The sequence below is a fragment of the Callorhinus ursinus genome, unplaced genomic scaffold (genome assembly GCF_003265705.2).
Source record: "Callorhinus ursinus isolate GAN/ISIS: 27379988/994484 unplaced genomic scaffold, GSC_fseal_2.0 scaffold16, whole genome shotgun sequence".
In the NCBI taxonomy this organism is placed as follows: Eukaryota; Metazoa; Chordata; class Mammalia; order Carnivora; family Otariidae; genus Callorhinus; species Callorhinus ursinus.
Genome location: NW_027397078.1, coordinates 40,214,339 through 40,231,474, shown reverse-complemented (window position 1 = coordinate 40,231,474; position 17,136 = coordinate 40,214,339). Strand labels below are relative to the sequence as shown.

General features: G+C 41.2%; 1 protein-coding gene and 1 pseudogene across 1 annotated transcript in view; one reads left to right on the top strand and one right to left on the bottom strand.

Annotated features, from left to right (window-relative positions):
* The first annotated feature begins 2,836 nt into the window (after positions 1-2,836).
* On the top strand, positions 2,837-3,590 carry LOC112812805 (RNA transcription, translation and transport factor protein pseudogene; annotated as a pseudogene).
* A 543-nt stretch (positions 3,591-4,133) lies between these two features.
* The window catches only part of LOC141374299 (uncharacterized), a 193,024-nt gene continuing 180,021 nt past the window's right edge, over positions 4,134-17,136 (bottom strand). The window contains exons 6-7 of the mRNA XM_073902148.1: positions 14,291-14,427; positions 4,134-6,149 (exon numbers count right to left, since the gene is read on the bottom strand). Coding sequence (XP_073758249.1) covers positions 14,392-14,427 — 36 coding nt within the window. The 3' untranslated portion in view covers positions 4,134-6,149; positions 14,291-14,391. The remainder of the gene's footprint in view (positions 6,150-14,290; positions 14,428-17,136) is intronic.

Genomic DNA, 17,136 nt, shown 5'->3' with positions numbered 1-17,136 from the left:
GTGATTGGTTACTGCCTTCCCTGAGCTGCCACCCTTCTCCAAAGGAGATGGGGCCAGCTTCTCGTGATTTGGGAAAAGGGGGTTGAGGGCGAGACGGTCAGGAGAGGAACTAAGACATCAGGCATGGGATTTTATTCTTGGGCTTAGGAGGTAGGCATTGAAGTTGTTAGCTCAGCATATTCAGTAACTGTATAATTTATAGATTTCATTTATTCACTTTACTGATAATCTTTAAAGATCATTTACGAAGTTGCTCAAGAAATTTCATATTTCAGCAAAATGGACGATGAGCAAAATGCACGTGGTAAGTGTTCTTGGCACACAAAAGCTCCCTTGGGTATCCCAGTGATCCAACTGGGAAATCGGAGAAAGCGAGAAAGCTGACCTGCCTTTCCCCAGTGGGGATGAATCAGGCACAATTACAGTGGATACTCTGACTCAGCTGGAATCATCAAGAAAATATCCTACATCTGTCCACCTAAGGCAAAGACGGGCAAACTCTTATTTTTAAATCATAAGCCAATGATCCATTAAATGATAATTAAAGGATATAAAATTAAAAGCACAATTTTTTTCCCTGTGAGATTACGGAGTTTTGTTTTGTTGAGGGAGAGGGATTTAAACATTTATCTCACACTTTGAAGGGATTAATAATAGTGACACAAAATTTCAGCTGGTTTTAGTAAAAACCTTTTATAAGATTTAGTTCTTATAATAGCTCCTGCTTTCTCTTATTGAAGTAGACATTTCAGTAAAAGTAATATAGTGATTGAATTTGAACATTTGCAACAGATGAATATTTTATTTTATGAGAAAAAAAGACAGGAAACAATTTATGAACTTAACTATAGGAATGTGCTAAATTTGATTTCTTATATTCAGCTCTGGGGAGGTTAAGAGGCAGGAAGCTTTCACCGGGGTACGGGCTGTTATGCAGATTGAAAATTTTTTCTTTACTCCTACAAGGTCATTCATATTTATTTTCTCAGAGTGGCAGTCGAAATGTTTTGTTGGTCAAGTTTGATGTTTAAAAACACTTAGGAAAATGATGTTCCATTTTGTTTTTTGTTTTTTGTTTTTTTTTTTTTTCAAAAGCTGTGCAAAGCTCTCGGTTTCTCCAGCTGGGGAGATTTCTGGGAAGGCAAATCACTGACATCCAAGTTCTTTCTGGTGGTTTGCATGGCCAGGTGCTCATTTCTTTCAATGTGTTCTCATCTAACGGGGATGCATGGGGGCATGGCTACTGACTTCACTGGGGATGAAAAGCAGAGATCTACACTGAAGATACTATGTGCAAAAAACCGAACCAAACCATGCTGTCCCCACCACACTGTAGAATCCCAGTAAGTTACGCTTGGATTGTAATAAAGGCAATGAGTTTCGGTGGCAAGTTGCTCATCTTAGTAGGTAGCTAATATGCAGTGTGCATGTTTATTTCAGGGCGTGGATACGATACATTGTACGTAATAGCACATTTTCACTAGAAGAGTCCATCACGGCAGGTTTTCACATATTGCACAAGCCTTGGCACCCAGAAGCATCTAGAAAGAGCTCCTCGTCGTAGTAACATTGGCTCCCTCTTTGTAGATTGCCTTCGAGGGACACCTTAAGTTTGAGAAGTGCCCTCCAATGTATGAGGGTAGGTTTTAGTTGTTAACAACCGGATTTCTGCAATCTGCTTTGGGTATTACCATTTAGGTGGAGCTAGGTGTATCTGCCCTGAGAATCTATCTTGACTACTACCTGTTATAAGGTAGTGTAGATATATGCACCTGGCTAAGAGCATCTAGCTAAGAAATACGGTATCATGAAGCCTGAAAAAACTCCGGAAACCCAGCTTCATTTTAATATCGGCAAATCTGACCGGAGTTGGCCACACTTGTCTTCTGAATTTTCCTGGGACCTTTTCCTGTCAAGATAAATAAGTATATAACTTAACACAACCCTTTGGAAGAGTGTCTTCCCTCAGGATTTATTTCATTTGGAAAATGAGAAGGAAGAAACCGACTATCTCTTACATCCCCATCTCATGCTCAGAGTCTTCTTGCTTAAACCCTATATTGAGCTACTCCTGTTTTTGTGTGAACAAATCCATACACAGCCTAAAGAAAAGTTGCCTTGAAAGATACTGTGGATTTATCTAAAAAAAAAAAAAACCTGAGACCAAAGACAGTTGATTCTGTTTCTGGGTGAGCCAGAGAGAACACAAAGTTGAATTTAAGGCGTTTTTTTGTTTGTTTGTTTTTTGTTTTTCTTTTTGTTTTGTTTTTTTGGAAGTGGATTGGCTGTCCTAATAGGTCTGCAGTCCATATTGAATAGAAAGCACACCCAATTTGTTTTGGTAGACCTTGAGATTGAACAACCAATTTGGTCTGGCCATTGAGTCAGTGTTGATTTGGTCTGGGCATGAAGACAAGCTTCAACCAGTGCAATTTTCTTCTTTAACTTTTAAACTCACTGTTTGGCACTATTTAGGAAAAGTTTTGATTTCAAGACTATAGAAAGAATCAAAGAAAACACGTTACAGCTTTTCTGAAGGCATCTAAAATAGGAGAGACTAGGCAAAGAATTCCATTTAAAAATGTTTATCTCCACTTTACCGTAATGGGATTTTCCACCCCATATTTATGCATTTCTTCCTCCCATTTCATTCTTAAATAAATCTGGAGACGAGGATAGAAGGAATGTCTCCCATAGTTACATTTGGGCCTAAACAATGAAGTCATTTATTTAAAGGAGGATTACTGGCCGCGTCGCCCGTGCCTGCGCCGCCCGCTGCTCCTCGCCTGTCCTTTCCGGGCCGAAGCCCCGGGGACCGGAGCGAGTCGTGGGGACCATGCTCCGACGCAAGCTGACGGCCCTCGACTACCACAACCCGGCTGGCTTCAACTGCAAAAATGAAACAGAATTTAGAAACTTTACTGTTTGGCTTGAAGACCAGAAAATCAGACACTACAAGATTGAAGACAGAGGTAATTTAAAAGAAACATCCACAGCAGTGACTGGCCCACGTTCTTTGAAAAGTATCTCAAAGATGTTAACCGTCCTTTCAAGATTCGAGATAGACAAGAAGCAATTGACTGGCTTCTTGGTTTAGCTGTTACACTTGAATATGGAGATAATGCTGAAAAATACAAGGACTTGGTACCTGACAATACAAAAAATGCTGACAGTGCAGCTAAAAATGCAGAGCCACTGATCAACTTGGATGTAAATACTCCTGATTTTAAGGCTGGTGTAATGGCTTTGGCTAACCTTCTTCAGATTCAGCGTCATGATGATTACCTGGTAATGCTTAAGGCAATTCGCATTTTGGTCCAGGAGCGCCTGACCCAGGATGCAGTTGCTAAAGCAAATCAAACGAAAGAGGGCTTGCCTGTTGCTTTAGACAAACATATTCTTGGTTTTGACACAGTCGAGATGCAGTTCTTAATGAAGCTGCTCAAATTCTGCGATCGCTGCAGATAGAAGAGCTCAGAGAGCCACAGACAAAAATTCATGAAGCCACAGTAGCTGTTCAGGCAATTACTGCTGATCCAAAGACAGACCACAGACTGGGGAAAGTCGGAAGATGAACATTTTAGGATTTCAGCTTCTCACCTACTTAGTACCATTGGGAACCATGTACGCTCTGGCATGTGTTTGGAAATCAAATGTCACATTTTCAAGGGAAGAATCCTAGAACATTGACTATGTTCTCGAGATTTACCATCATTGCTTTTTCTTTAATAAAGTTCAGGAAAGTGGATTTTTTTTTGACTGTTACGTTTATGTATCTATAATGCCGACCCCCAGCTTTGTTACAGAGACAATACAGATATTCAAATCATAGGAAAACTTAACATATTTTATTGGAGTAATCTAGAAAATCTGAGATTTGTTACATCTTTGGTATTTATAAATGTAGTAACTTCTGTGGGTAACTATAGAGGGACTTACAGAATCAGAAGATACAAATTGAAACATTCTAGCCCCTTTTAATATAAATAGAAATGCAGTGATGCAGAGGTAAAAACAAAAAAACAAAACTTAGAACTTTCGCTGGAAAACTATAAATAAGTTGTTTTTTTCCCCACCAGTTCTGCATAGCCTTCTCTAGGTCAAGGCTTCTGATCTTTAGGATTGTGTCTGTCTTTATACGGATAACCTTGGTTTAATTTCCTGGCCAGAAAATTAGATTTAAAAAATTAGATTTAGAGTTGTCACATATTCTAATTGGTTCTTAGTTGAATGAACTTGACCTTTTAAATATGATAGAAATGTTTATTAAAAAATTGCTTTAATCAGCAGCAATTAAAATTGTTACTTTTTAAAAAAAATAATGGAGGATTATTTTTGTTAAGCAGAATAGGGCTATTGTACAAGCTTTTGTTGGGTTTATTATTTATTAAGTATCATACCCTACACTAAACACAAAGGAATGCAATGTTGATCTCGGTTTCGTTCTGCAGACAGAACGTTCAGCAGGAGAAACTGAATGCCCTGATAATTTATCCTCCAACAAGCATTGCATTTCACATGATGGCCATTCTTTTCCTGGAAGGATGGATTTGCTTCTTGCCATAAATCCCAATACGAAGGGTCCAGACCACCAGTTAATTTGGAGCGGTAGAGTTTGAGAAGTGTGTACCCAAACTATCTAGGAAATTTGACTGTGGGATTGGGTATACACACACACACACCCCAGAGGGTAAGGGGGTAATGACAAAAGTTTTAATCAATAAAAACATGAAAATAATTTAAAACAAAGCCAATGTGAATAGAGGTTGGGCATCGTACATTTTGAAAGTCAACTGTTTGACTAGAATCGTATTAAAGCTGCCTCCCTATGGGTCGTTAGCTGGAGCGTGCTTGCTAAGGGGAGTCTGGAATCTGGAATTTGGAGGCCAAGGATGGTGCAAACGGGAAAATCCTAAGGCAAACGTGCTTCCTTCCAGTAATTCTTTATTGCTCCCCCTCAGCCTCTGAATTGAAGATTTAATTGGAGATCAGTGCTGAGCAGAGCACTCCAGAATGCGTTTCATCTTGGGGGCAATCCCAATCATGGCGTCTAAGCTATGGATGTGAATCAGTTGACACCGTATCTACTTTATTTTTTCAAGATTTTATTTATTCATTTGGGAGAGATCATGAGCAGGGAGAGGGGCAGAGGGAGAAGCAGATTCCCCGCCGAGCAGGGAGCCTGACACGGGACTCGATCCCGGGACCCTGAGATCTTGACCTGAGGCGAAAGCAGACGCTTCACCGACTGAGCCACCCAGGCGCCCCTTTATTAATTACTTAAAAAAAAAAAAAAAGGCAAAACGAGGGAGAGAAAATATGGTGAAATTCTATTTCTTTTCCTGGGTGTTTTTGTTGTAATGCTTGCAAGTAATAACGTTTCTCCATTCGGTGTTTGAATAATCAAATCCCAGCCACGTGAGCTCCTTTCCATAGGATTTCGTTTTTAGGAAATGATACAGAGTTACAGTCTCTCCCTTTTCCTTCACGTTTGCTGCTCAAAAATCCACAGAATTGGGCAACAGAAGAATTACTATTATATCATTTTCCACAGATGCTGATTCTTCAAGTTGTACCATAAGGGCATCCGACCTAGTTCTCAAATCCAAGTTTCCCTGTTCTGTGGATGCCCCTCCTCATGTCGTACAGTTTTTTAGGTGTTATTTTAAACATTTAAAAATGTTATTTTAAAAATCAGCCTGCTGCGATGTTCACAGACTGAGTGTCAAGAATCATAGCAACGGAGAACCTCGCTCTTCACGGCAGAGTTTGGAAAACCACGGTCTCTGGGCCAAGGCTAGCCGTATCCACAGAACTTGCAAGCTCTAGAAAGGATGGGTACGCTGGAACTGTTGGAAAAATAAATGAAAGAAGAGTCTTCATTGATGCAAGGAGATGAAAGGAAATTTAAGTTGCGCTGTCCGTAGGTAATGTTATTCAGCACACAGCAGGCCTTCATGCTTCGTGCTTCCCGGAAGGGCGGAGAAGTCGCCACACAGACCTCATCCGACCCGCGAAGCCGAGAGTAGTTACCATCAGTGCCTTTGCCCAAGACGTTCGTTCGCCCAGTCCTGGCTTCGGAAAACACCTGGAAACGTCTCTCCGGGTGTGAAGGGTGGTGTCTCTGCACCTGACCTGGAAAGAGAGGTCTCAAAGACAGAGAAAGAGAACTGTTCTGCATCGTCGAGGAGTTCAGGGTTTCTGGGGAGAGGGTGAAGAATAGGGACAGAGAGGCCGGGGAGGAGTGTGGGAAAGAAATCGGAAAAGCAATTGCTCTCACTGTTCTGTCCATAATCCCTCTTCAACACCCTCAGCTTCCCTAGTCTTCTAAGAGTGTCCACTGAGGTTGGTGGAGGAGCCCAGGAGGCATCCCGCCCTTTGCAGTAGGAAGGAACCATGCAAGGTGTGCCCCAGCCCCCAAAACTGAGGGACCAGGGTTGGCAAGTGCCCTGGCACCCTGGGGGCGGTGATGGGCCACCCAAGCAGATTATGAATGGGCCCTTCATTCTTTCACAGGTGCCTATGACAGGAGGATTTAGGGGCCCCGGGCTGACCCTCAGCTTACATTCTGTAGCTAGGAAGGGGAAAATGCTTGGGTACATGATCTACTCGGGTGCAATTATCACCCAACATCTTTTTATTAGCTTTAACGTGACCCACTCTCTTAGCTGTTAAATGTTCAGAACATCTATGCCTGAATCACTCTCCAAATATATATTTGGATACAGGAAGGAGAGAGGAAAATAATAATGTTTTTTGAAAAGTGCCAAATGGTTTCTGAAGATAATCTTATTTCAGAGAAAATCATTAAATGAATGTTGCTTTCTCTTTAATTGCTTCACACTTAAAATCAAACGTGCTCGGGTTAATACTGCTCTACAACTAATTGAATTTTCTCAGTTCCTTTTATTATAGGACTAGGTTATACGGAAAGGTGATGACTTTAATGTGATTATTACATTGTTATAGAAATTTTACCATCAAAGATTGTGCAGCAACAGTACCTTTTCTTTTTTTCTCTCCCTACGGGATTTCCTACTGTGTCACAGTGACCTCAGCTGAAAGCTGGTGTCCTCCTATAAGCCACGGGTCAATTTCTATTTTCAGGTCCTAAACAACGCTTCAAAGAGTTAAATTGTAGCTACAGTGTTAAGAAAAATAGAGCTAGAAATTTATCTTATACATTTAACTACTAAATTACCCAAGGGGTAGTTTTAAAAAGGACATTTCCAACCTATCCCTGTATCATGTTGCATCTTTTTTATTAACTTTCCCAATGATAGTTTTCTTTGATGAATGGCATTTTCCTGACATTTAATAAGATCCTGTGTTCCAACAAAGGTGCTGCAAAAATCCAGTGCCTGGTTTTTAGGAACCTGTGCCTAAAATCTCGACATCAACGTAAAAAATCATAATTCGTGACGTCACCCTATTTTTACCTTTCTGCGTGATATGTTTTCACCCTTCATCATCTGCCTCTACGCTTAGGGACGTTGTAAATCCACAGATTTTTCAAATACCCTACGTATATTCTACATCCTATTACACAGTGTGTGAGTGGCACAAAAGACGCTGGTTTTGAAATGGACGTTTCTCAATGTCAATATGTTATAAGCACAGTGACAAAGAGCGAGCGAGCAAGCACTTTTATCATAGAGAAAATGAATAAACAACCCAAGTCCTAACGAGAGTTACGATTTCAACGTTCAGGGCACGGGGAGGCATATAATTGAGCCGACCATACTGTGCCATACTCTATATGAATAGTCATGTTCCAAAAACTACGATGTGACTCATGGAAAATCAGCATTTATGGGATAATTTGAATCATTTTAGGGTCCGTATGAACAATAATAGTAAGTAGTGGCTATAACTGGGCTGAGAAATTTAGCAATTTCCAGAACGCTTGTTCTTAAGCCAAATATTTAAAGTCATTCTTGTTCCGTGTTTTCTAATAATGGCTTAAATTTTTTTTCCTGATTTCCATCTTCCATCCAATGCATCCTGCGTGTTTTATTACGTTGCAATTGCCCTGTCATCTATGCACATTTTATACTTTCTTACTGCTGATATCTAATATAATTGCACAATGCAAAGTGAACAATGTCTTGGTGATTTCGGTTCTTTGGGATTCTTTCTCAGATTTCCTTTGCGGCACTGGTTAAACGTGGTCAGTGATTCAGGTGCCCTGCAAAAATTATGCTGAATGTCTTTTTTTGTTGTGTATATTTAGCTATCTTCTTATGATGTATCCATTAGATCAAGTGTGTTTCCTTTTGTAATACATGACAGAGGGTCACTCAATTCTCCCACTGAAGATGGGGTTTTAAAATATGTTTGGTTCTCAGGCGCCCCTTGGGTGGCTCAGTCGTTAAGTGTCTGCCTTCGGCTCAGGTCATGATCCCAGGGTCCTGGGATCGAGCCCCGCATCGGCCTCCCTGCTCAGCGGGGAGCCTGTTTCTCCCTCTCGCGCTCCCCCTGCTTGTGCTCTCTCTCAAATAAGTAAATAAAATCTTTTTAAAAAAAGATATCTTTGGGAGGGGCACCTGGCCAGCTCAGTCGCTGGAGCATGTGACTCTCGATCTGGGGGTTGTGAGTTCGAGCCCCACACTGGGTACGGAGATAACTTAAAAAAAAAAAAATCTTTAAAAAAATAAATAAAGTGTCTTTGGGTAATTCTGTCATTTTGAACTTTAGGTATGTCAAGACTGTTGTTAGCCTTGAAACACAAGTTTGAGATTATCATGCATTTGTAGCGGGATGTTTTTCTGATGATGTAATACCCTAACTTCTGTTCCCTGCTTTCGTCTTCAATTCAGTTGTATGTCCGCTGCATTTTGGTTCTTGTGCAATTTTCGTTTCCATTATTTTCAAATGCTTTTTGCTGTTTTGTTATAGATGGGTTGCTAGTAAATAGTCCGGAGCTGCATTATTATTTTATCTAGTTAGTTTTAATCCAGTCTGAGTGTCTGTACCTGTTAATGGGGGCAGGGGGCTTAGCCTCTCATATGGACTGTGATTCCTGATATATTAGGACATATTCCTACTATCTCAAATTGCATTTCCATTTCTCACCTTGCCCTGTGTCCAGCTTCTGTTTTTTTTTTCTTTTCTCTCTTTCTCAGTTTTCTTACTGTTCCCGACTTGCTCTTTTAAACGTTCAGATTTCCAATTTCTTAATAACTTTGAATCCCCTAAGTAATTTTATCCTCTTTTTGCCCAAGACGATGGGGTTAGCGTGCTCACACTGCTCACCCCTCAGTCCTTGCTCAGATTGTTTTAGCATTTCTATTCCAGCTTACTTTTCAGTATAAATATTAATACTGCATTAAAGTCATTTTTGCAATTAAGGTGTATTTATAGTTTTACCAAAATAGCTCATATGGCCTTTACTTATGTGGCACGTTGAATCCTATCACCTCCTATCGAGTTTATTACTCTTTGTGCTGAAGTATATCTTTTCATAGTGTCTTTATAAAGGGTAAAATATTTTTGGAGTTGTTTTTGCCTAAAAAATATCTTTATTTCTTTTATTAGCTTTCATCATAGATGGCTGTGATTGGAATTGTAGATTCTCAGATACTGTGCATAAACATTTCAAATATAGTGTGATGGACCCTGTACTTCCAGGGTCACCCTGATGATCCTCATTCCCTGGTGTTCAGAAAGGTGTGAATTCCCTTAGAATGACTTCTTTCTAGACACAAGGTATGGGAAATTTTAAGGGAGATTGCAGATGTCTCTTTTATGGTTCCACATTGATTGATTTCGAGTTCAGCTAAAGAAAGGTCATCTGGGGTGGGTCTGACTTAATCAGATGAAAGTCCTTAAAAGATGGACCGGGCCCTCCCCGAGAAAAAGGTTCTGCCGTGGGCCATTGAAGTCAGCAACCACACTGAAGAAGCTGGTTCGGGCTCCACCCGTGTTGGACAGAATTTAAGATGACCCCCAGTGGCCGCCATCTTGTGGTATAGCGTTCTGTATATGCCCCCCTCCTTGGGGTGCCCAGAATCTTAGGATGTCCACGTTTGCTGACGCTGCATAGAACTCCATCCTGCCACCAGATTCTCTCTAGATGCTTTCTGTTGCTGATGTTGAAGAAGTAGGTGGTCATGTTGGAAGGTCCACCCGGTGAGCTGCTGAGGATAGCTCCTGGGATAGGACAGGGGCCTCTGCTTGATCTCCAGACACGGCCAGAGCACTCAGTGCTATAGACGCAAGGAACTCAGTGCTGCCAACAACCTGGGTGAGTTGAGAAGCAGATTCTTCTCAGCCGGTGAACATCTTGATGGTACCCTTGTGAGACCCCGAGCACCGGACCCACCCAAGCCATGCCCAGATTCCTGAGCTGCAGAAACTCTAAGGTAATAAATGGTTTCATTTAATCAATGTGTGAAGCTGCTATGTTCTGGGATAATTGGTCCCGTGGCAATACATACCCCATACGTGGGTGATTCCATTATAATGTCACTGAAGCCGAGAGCTGGAGATCTTGGTTCTCTCTTGGTTCTCAAAGATCCAGACTTTGCTTCTCTCTGGCACGTTTTGCTCATTTGTTAATTGGGATAAATAATATTCCCTCCATCACAGTCATTAGGTAAAGTGTGGACTTTTTAGAGCCCTTAGCAGAGTGAGTGATTTAGAATACATATTTAATCAAGCTATGAGTATTATCCCTGTTGTTCTATTATTTGAGGAACTGAACGTACTAAGAAAAGAGTATTGCTTAGCTGGTATTTTTCTCCTACTTCTTAGACCAACTGTGAGTTCTATCTAGATAGAAAGTAGGTTCTTCTACTTGTTTGAAGAACCTATGCTTTCAGGACATCTGACCCTCTCTTGGTTGTGTGACAGCTTTAAATATGAGGTCTCTCCTTTTTCAAGATCTCCGCAATTATATACTTTCTACCCTCACCCCCAAACATCAGCAATCTATTGACTTTTGAAGGGAACACATTGATTTTTTTTTCCTCTCTCTTATATTACAATGCCAAAGGCTTTTAATAAATGAGCGGTGGCCTTTATGTGAACTAACAGAAATCCCCTGATGGAACAGCTATTAAGATATCATTCAGACGTATAAGCAGGATCATTTATAAAGCCTTGGCATCGAAACCCGTGGTCCTCACATGCTGTAGCAGCTCGAACTGCGACCCATGACCAAAATCTAAAATTGATCATCCTCTTCTTGTTATGTAACTCCACATCATAACTTTTGAAAATTTTGATCTTTTGTACATTATGGTTCTAAGAAGTAATAGTAGCCTTTTGGTTTTTTTGTTTTTGTTTTTTTTTTTTAACGACAATGTCTTATGGGCACCCAAGTTACTCGATTTTCTAAAAGGAAATCGCAATGTCCCTTAAGATTGTTTAATCTCAATGGATCAAACAAGAAAATTGACACATAAACCTGAAAGGTATATAATACTAATGCATAAAAAGTATGACTTAATCTCCATTCAAGTGATCTGTCTGATTTATTCACTCTCCAGCAACCACTTGCTTTGAGGGAGAGTCTTTAAGCAATTCATCATTCATTCCACTGTTAAGAAGTCATCAGTTATCTGTAGGGTACACTTGATGAAATTTTGGGAACAGAGATGATACGATATTTATTTTGTATTGTTGTCTAACAAATTGTCTCAGTCCAGAGACTGAAAACAATAGACATTCATTATCTCATAGTTGCCACTCATGCCTCTGGAGTATGGCTTAGCTGGATCCTCGCTCAGGATCCCAAACGGTTACGATCAAGGTCATAGCTGGGCTGTGTTCACATCTGGAGTTTCAAATGGGAGAATCAATTGCAAACACATTCAACTTATCAACAGAGTTCATTTCTTTGCAGGTATATGACTGAGGGTCCCGCCTCTTTTGCTACCTACTGGCTAGAGGCTGCCCACAGGTCTTGGAGGCTGTCCACAATCCCTAGAGGTCCCCCATTGTTCTTTGCCCTTTGGATTTCTGCAACATAGATGCTTATGTCATCAGGCTTGCAGGAGAGTCCCTCAGCTTTGGGAGGGCATTCACTTGGTTGGATGAAGCCCAGAAGAATCTCCCTTTGAGCAAGCTCGAAATCAACTGATTTGGGATATTCATTACATCTGAAAAGTTCCTCCGCCATTGTTACATTCTTGGCTAGAAGCAAATCATGGCACCTGCCCATATGCAAGGGGAGGGGATTTTAGTGCATGAACATTATGGGGTGGGAAGCACAGGGATCACCCTAGTGTCTGTATACCATACGAGAATGATAATCCCAAGGAAGCATATCATTCTAGGACACTAGTGGTAGGAAAAAGTACATGGTAGCTAAATTTACACACACAAGTATACAAGGTATCAATCTAGTGCTGAGAATGAGGTTAGTCCTAGTTTTGCTATTGATTTTGTGACCTAGGCAAGCCAGTTAAACTCTCTGGAGTCCTAGAATCATCCTTGGCAAAATGCCTCTTGACTAGAAAATATTTACAGCCTCATCCATCTCTAACAACATCCTATGTTACTTGGATATCGATGATGTGTTCACAGGTTATTGCCTGGAGAAAACAATGAAGCAGGTCTTTGCTGCACAGATGGTAGCCCCATGTGACCATAAGCACTTGACCCGTGGCCAGTCCAACCTGAGATGTGCTCAGCGTGGAAAATACACATCAGATCTCAAACACTGAGAACCACAACAGAAAGAATGCCTGGTATGCTATGAAGATTTTTATAGTGATCACATGTGGGGATGATGATATTTTGTCTATATTTGGTCACATCACACATATTGCTAGAACTGATTTCACCCATTTTGCTTTGCTTATTTTTAAAGAGGTTTCTAGAAAATTTGAAACTACACAATTGGCTAGCCTTATCGTTTTATCACATAGCAAAGATCTAGGAAATTCTTTCCTATCTGTTTACATTTGCTTGCTGGATCGTTTTGCAGGGAGGGCAAGGAATGCAACTGAATGAATCTAAAATTATATCTACATTAGTCAAAAGTTCCTAAATATGTGCTCTTGTATTTCAACTGACTTATTTGTGCAGTATATTGAAACTTCTAATCAATGATAACAACTTCATTTTCATATAATAAATCATAGAAAAATATAAAAACATCTTATTCACATACCAAAATGTAACTAATTCTTACATCAGATCGAAAGGAAGATCATGTTATCATGTTTATTTGAGCTTGTTATGAATGTTTAGTGGAATAACAGATATAAATCCCTTAGCTCCTCTTACATATAAAGTTCTGCCTATTTTATTATTCTGAAAACTATTACATAGCCGTTTGAAGCAGCTAGGATCTTCAGAAATATTTTTTATAACACTTATGCATTTCTGTGGACAATCTTATGTTACAGATTTGATCATTTAGTTTGCTTAAAATTAACAGGGTCGCCAAACATGGGAGCTAGGCCTTCCCCACTTCAGCTCTGTGTTGTAATTCCTGGGGGAGGGAGGGTTGGGGAGGGGTTTAGAACCACTCATGCCTGGTAAGAATCCCAGTTGCTACCAGTTCAAACAAGATTTCTGTGAATTGGATGGACCTGGGTGTTGGCATTTAAAAAAAAAAATGCTATCCAGGTCAACCCAGATTGGTATCACTGAGTAACAGAGCCTAGCTTTTGACCTAAATACACGTATTTGGGACAGCTTATGAGTAAACTCAAAAAAAAAAGAAAAGAAAAGAAAAGAAAAATATAAACCACGCTCTTAATACGTCTTGGGATGCAACTCTCTCTTTAGCTCTTACTCATTGTTTAATTCTACATGTCAGGCTTTTTTTTTTTAAATATTGATATTCATGAGCTCTGACTTACATTTGTTTTGGTCCTGAAGAAGATCCCAAAAGAATTATGTACATCCCTCAGACACAGCCAAACTTCGTGACTGTAAACATCTAACTTATACTACCCAAACATCTAACCATTGCTTGGGCATCTTATACTACCCAAACTACACCCTAACCATTTCTTTAAAGTTTATTTTTACTTATTTCTTTTTAGAGAGGGAGGGGGAGGGGTGGAGAGAGAGAGGGAGCCTGACATGGGGCTTGAACTCATGACCCATGGGATCAGAACCTGAGCTGAAGTCAAGAGTCAGATGCTTAACCAACTGAGCCACCCAGGCGCCCCATAAAACCATAATCATTTCTGAAACAATCATGGCCCCAGAATGGTCTAAGAGTCATTTGAAAGCTGGGGGCATTTCTCCCCTCTTCCTGAGTTGGTGAAGACTTAACTTCTCATTTTACAGAAAACAGCTACTCTTTTAGAAAAACAAACAGACATACCTTCTTGGATGGAAGAGTTACCCAGAAGGATCCTTGAGTTCTTCGGAGATCCCTGATAAGGCGACGCCAAGATGGACCTCGGAGAACAGACAAGCCATGATTCAGCCGGAAAGGATGGTTTTTGGAGAAACGCCTGCCTGAGGGAGAGATGGGGCGAGATCTGGGTGAGGCTGGGAGAACCACCGCAGCTCAACGAAAGTCTGACTTTGAGTGAAAAGAGGGAGAACAGGAACAGGAAAATTGGGAAAGGTGGTTTGGGAGTCTTCAAGCCAAGCTCATCATCTGAGAAGTCTTCTATCTCCTAGGAATTGACATCCCTTGCCATCCTTGCCACATTGGGCACGGGGGACATTGGCCCATGGAAAGTATGAGCACCATACCTCGGAACCTGTTGCAGGTTCTCTTGTTTTCTGTGTAGTCAGTCTCAACTGCTTTCTACTCAAGTTTTGTGTGGCATACCAGCTTCGGATTTGCTGAGCTGTGGGAGACGGAGAGTTTAGCATAGGGGCAGCCCAGTGGATACGGGGCCAGGACAAGTCCAGTGGTTGCCTGGCCAGTGAATGTGGGGCCAGGACATGAGCTCAGGGCTGACCACTTAGATGTCACATCTCGGGGGATGCATGCCTACTCTTCGGAGCTGACCAAAGGTGCTTTAGGAGAGATGCAATAAAACGAGGGACACCCCACTGGCATACAACGTGAGGGCTGGGACCCTCATGTGTGAGTCTTCTCATGTGGTTAGATTCTGTTTTATACCCTCCTTTCTGCCAGTCGGAGACACTCACACATGTCAACTTGAAAGGTTGCCTCCTTCATGCTCCAAAATTGTGTCTACGAGAAGTCACACAAATCTCATTAGGAATGCAAATGTAAAGTCTGATCTGGGGCATGGTTTTACTTTCGGGACTGATTTTCCCAACTTCCAGAGGGTTTGGCCATAGGGTCAATTTAAACTTTTTGAGTATAGGTCTTAGTAATCGAATATAATTTTTTTGAGGAAGGTTCAGTGTGTTTTCCTTGAAATATTTTCAGTTTAGCCTCATTCTGCAGATGGGATGTCTTGCCCATGATGGAACCAATCAACTGTTCCCTCCTCATTGTTGGCCACAGGCATTCTGCAGGGACATGAGTCCTGGCTGAAATTTATTCTCTCATCAATATCTCTATATTAGAAGTGTGAGATCAAAGCGTGGGGAGGGTTGGTTCCTTCAGAGGGCAGTGAGGGACTCTGTTCCAGGCCTGTCTCCCAGCTTCTGGTGGTTTGCTGACTGGCCATCTTTGGTGCTCCGTGGCTTGCGGATGAATCATGCCCATCTCCGCTTCATCCTCACACAGCCTTCCTTGTGTGTGTGTCTCCAAATTTGCCCTTTTCATAAGGGCAGCAGTCATACTGGATTGGGACCCACCTTTATGACCTCGTCTCAACTTAATCACATCTTCATTGATCCTATTTCCAAGTCGGGTCATATTCTGAGGTGCTCCGGGTTAGGTCTTCACCATGTGAATTTCGAGGGTACAAACACAACACCAGTGAATCAGAGAAATGGTACTGGAGTTCAGAACTCCCAAGTTCAGGGCCCTTTGGACTGCCCAGAGATGCTCAAACCTTGGCAGGAGTGACTCACTTCCATGACAAAAAAGCTGGCTCAGCATCTTGAAAGCAGCCTCCTGCTTCTGCCTGGTCGAGCTGTCAGATTTCCTGAATTCTGCAGAAGCAAACTCCGTTGATTTGATATTTATAAATTATCCACAGTCTGGCTGATCAAAGAGGCTTTGCCAAATTCCAAAGGCCATGAGTTCAAATCTGTATCTTATTGTTACACACAATCTACGGATCATCACAATATCCACTTTGGTAACTACTCACCTTTTAATGCAGCACAATTAAATAAATGTCAAGTACTTTCTTTTCCACGGGTTCGTCAGAAGTGTTCTTAACAATTACAGCCTGTCTGCTCGGCAACAGCATTGAAAATTGTTGGCACTTGAGAATATTTTAAGGTTGTCATACTTCCTGGCATAATTTTTGGAACCTGGAAAGAAATCTGCAAGTCTAAGATGTCAGGTTTTTCCCTTCCTAGCTCTTTAATGCAAGTTTTATGGTCCATGTTTTTGTTACTATTAATGATTTCTTCTTTCCTTTTAAGCACAAAACACAGATTGTAAGATGTGCTCGAAATCAAATCAATTACAGGGTGTGAATATGTGGCCAGGGCCAATTTTAACCCGGCCCTCTTATGTACGAGATGGAAGTAATGACGAATGATCTTAAGACGAGATACTACTTCAAAGCTCTCTCGTACCTTCGAGGCAATGTTGGCCTTTTCTTTGTTCAGAAACGAACTGATTATTAGTCTTTATCCTACAGCAGGCTGCATTTGCAACCGCATTGAGCACTGATGTGAATATGCGGGGGCCAGCTCCACAGTTCTGTTTTCATAGCCTCCTCCATAGAGTGCCAACTGTTCATCGAAAGCCCATGATTCTTCTATAAAAACAGAGCCCAGTCTAGCATCGTGTTAATGGAAATGAAGGAATTCAAGTATACTTAATGGATGATTCTAATGGAAAGTGAGAGCACATAGGGAAAAGGGAAAAGCCCAAGGGTCACAAAGATAGGCAAGCATGAATTCACCGTTGCTGGAGAGCAGGTTTGGAGCCACTGTTACCTTGGAGGCTCTTACATCTTCTCCTGGAACCTTCTGGAAGAAGTCTATCTGAGCTCAGAAGTGCATAAACACGTGCGTGCCCGTGCGCACACACATGTTCATGGCTACCTAATATTCCATTTGTGGGTTGCTGTCATTTAACTAATTTCTGTCGATGGTCATTTTGCTATTTTTGTC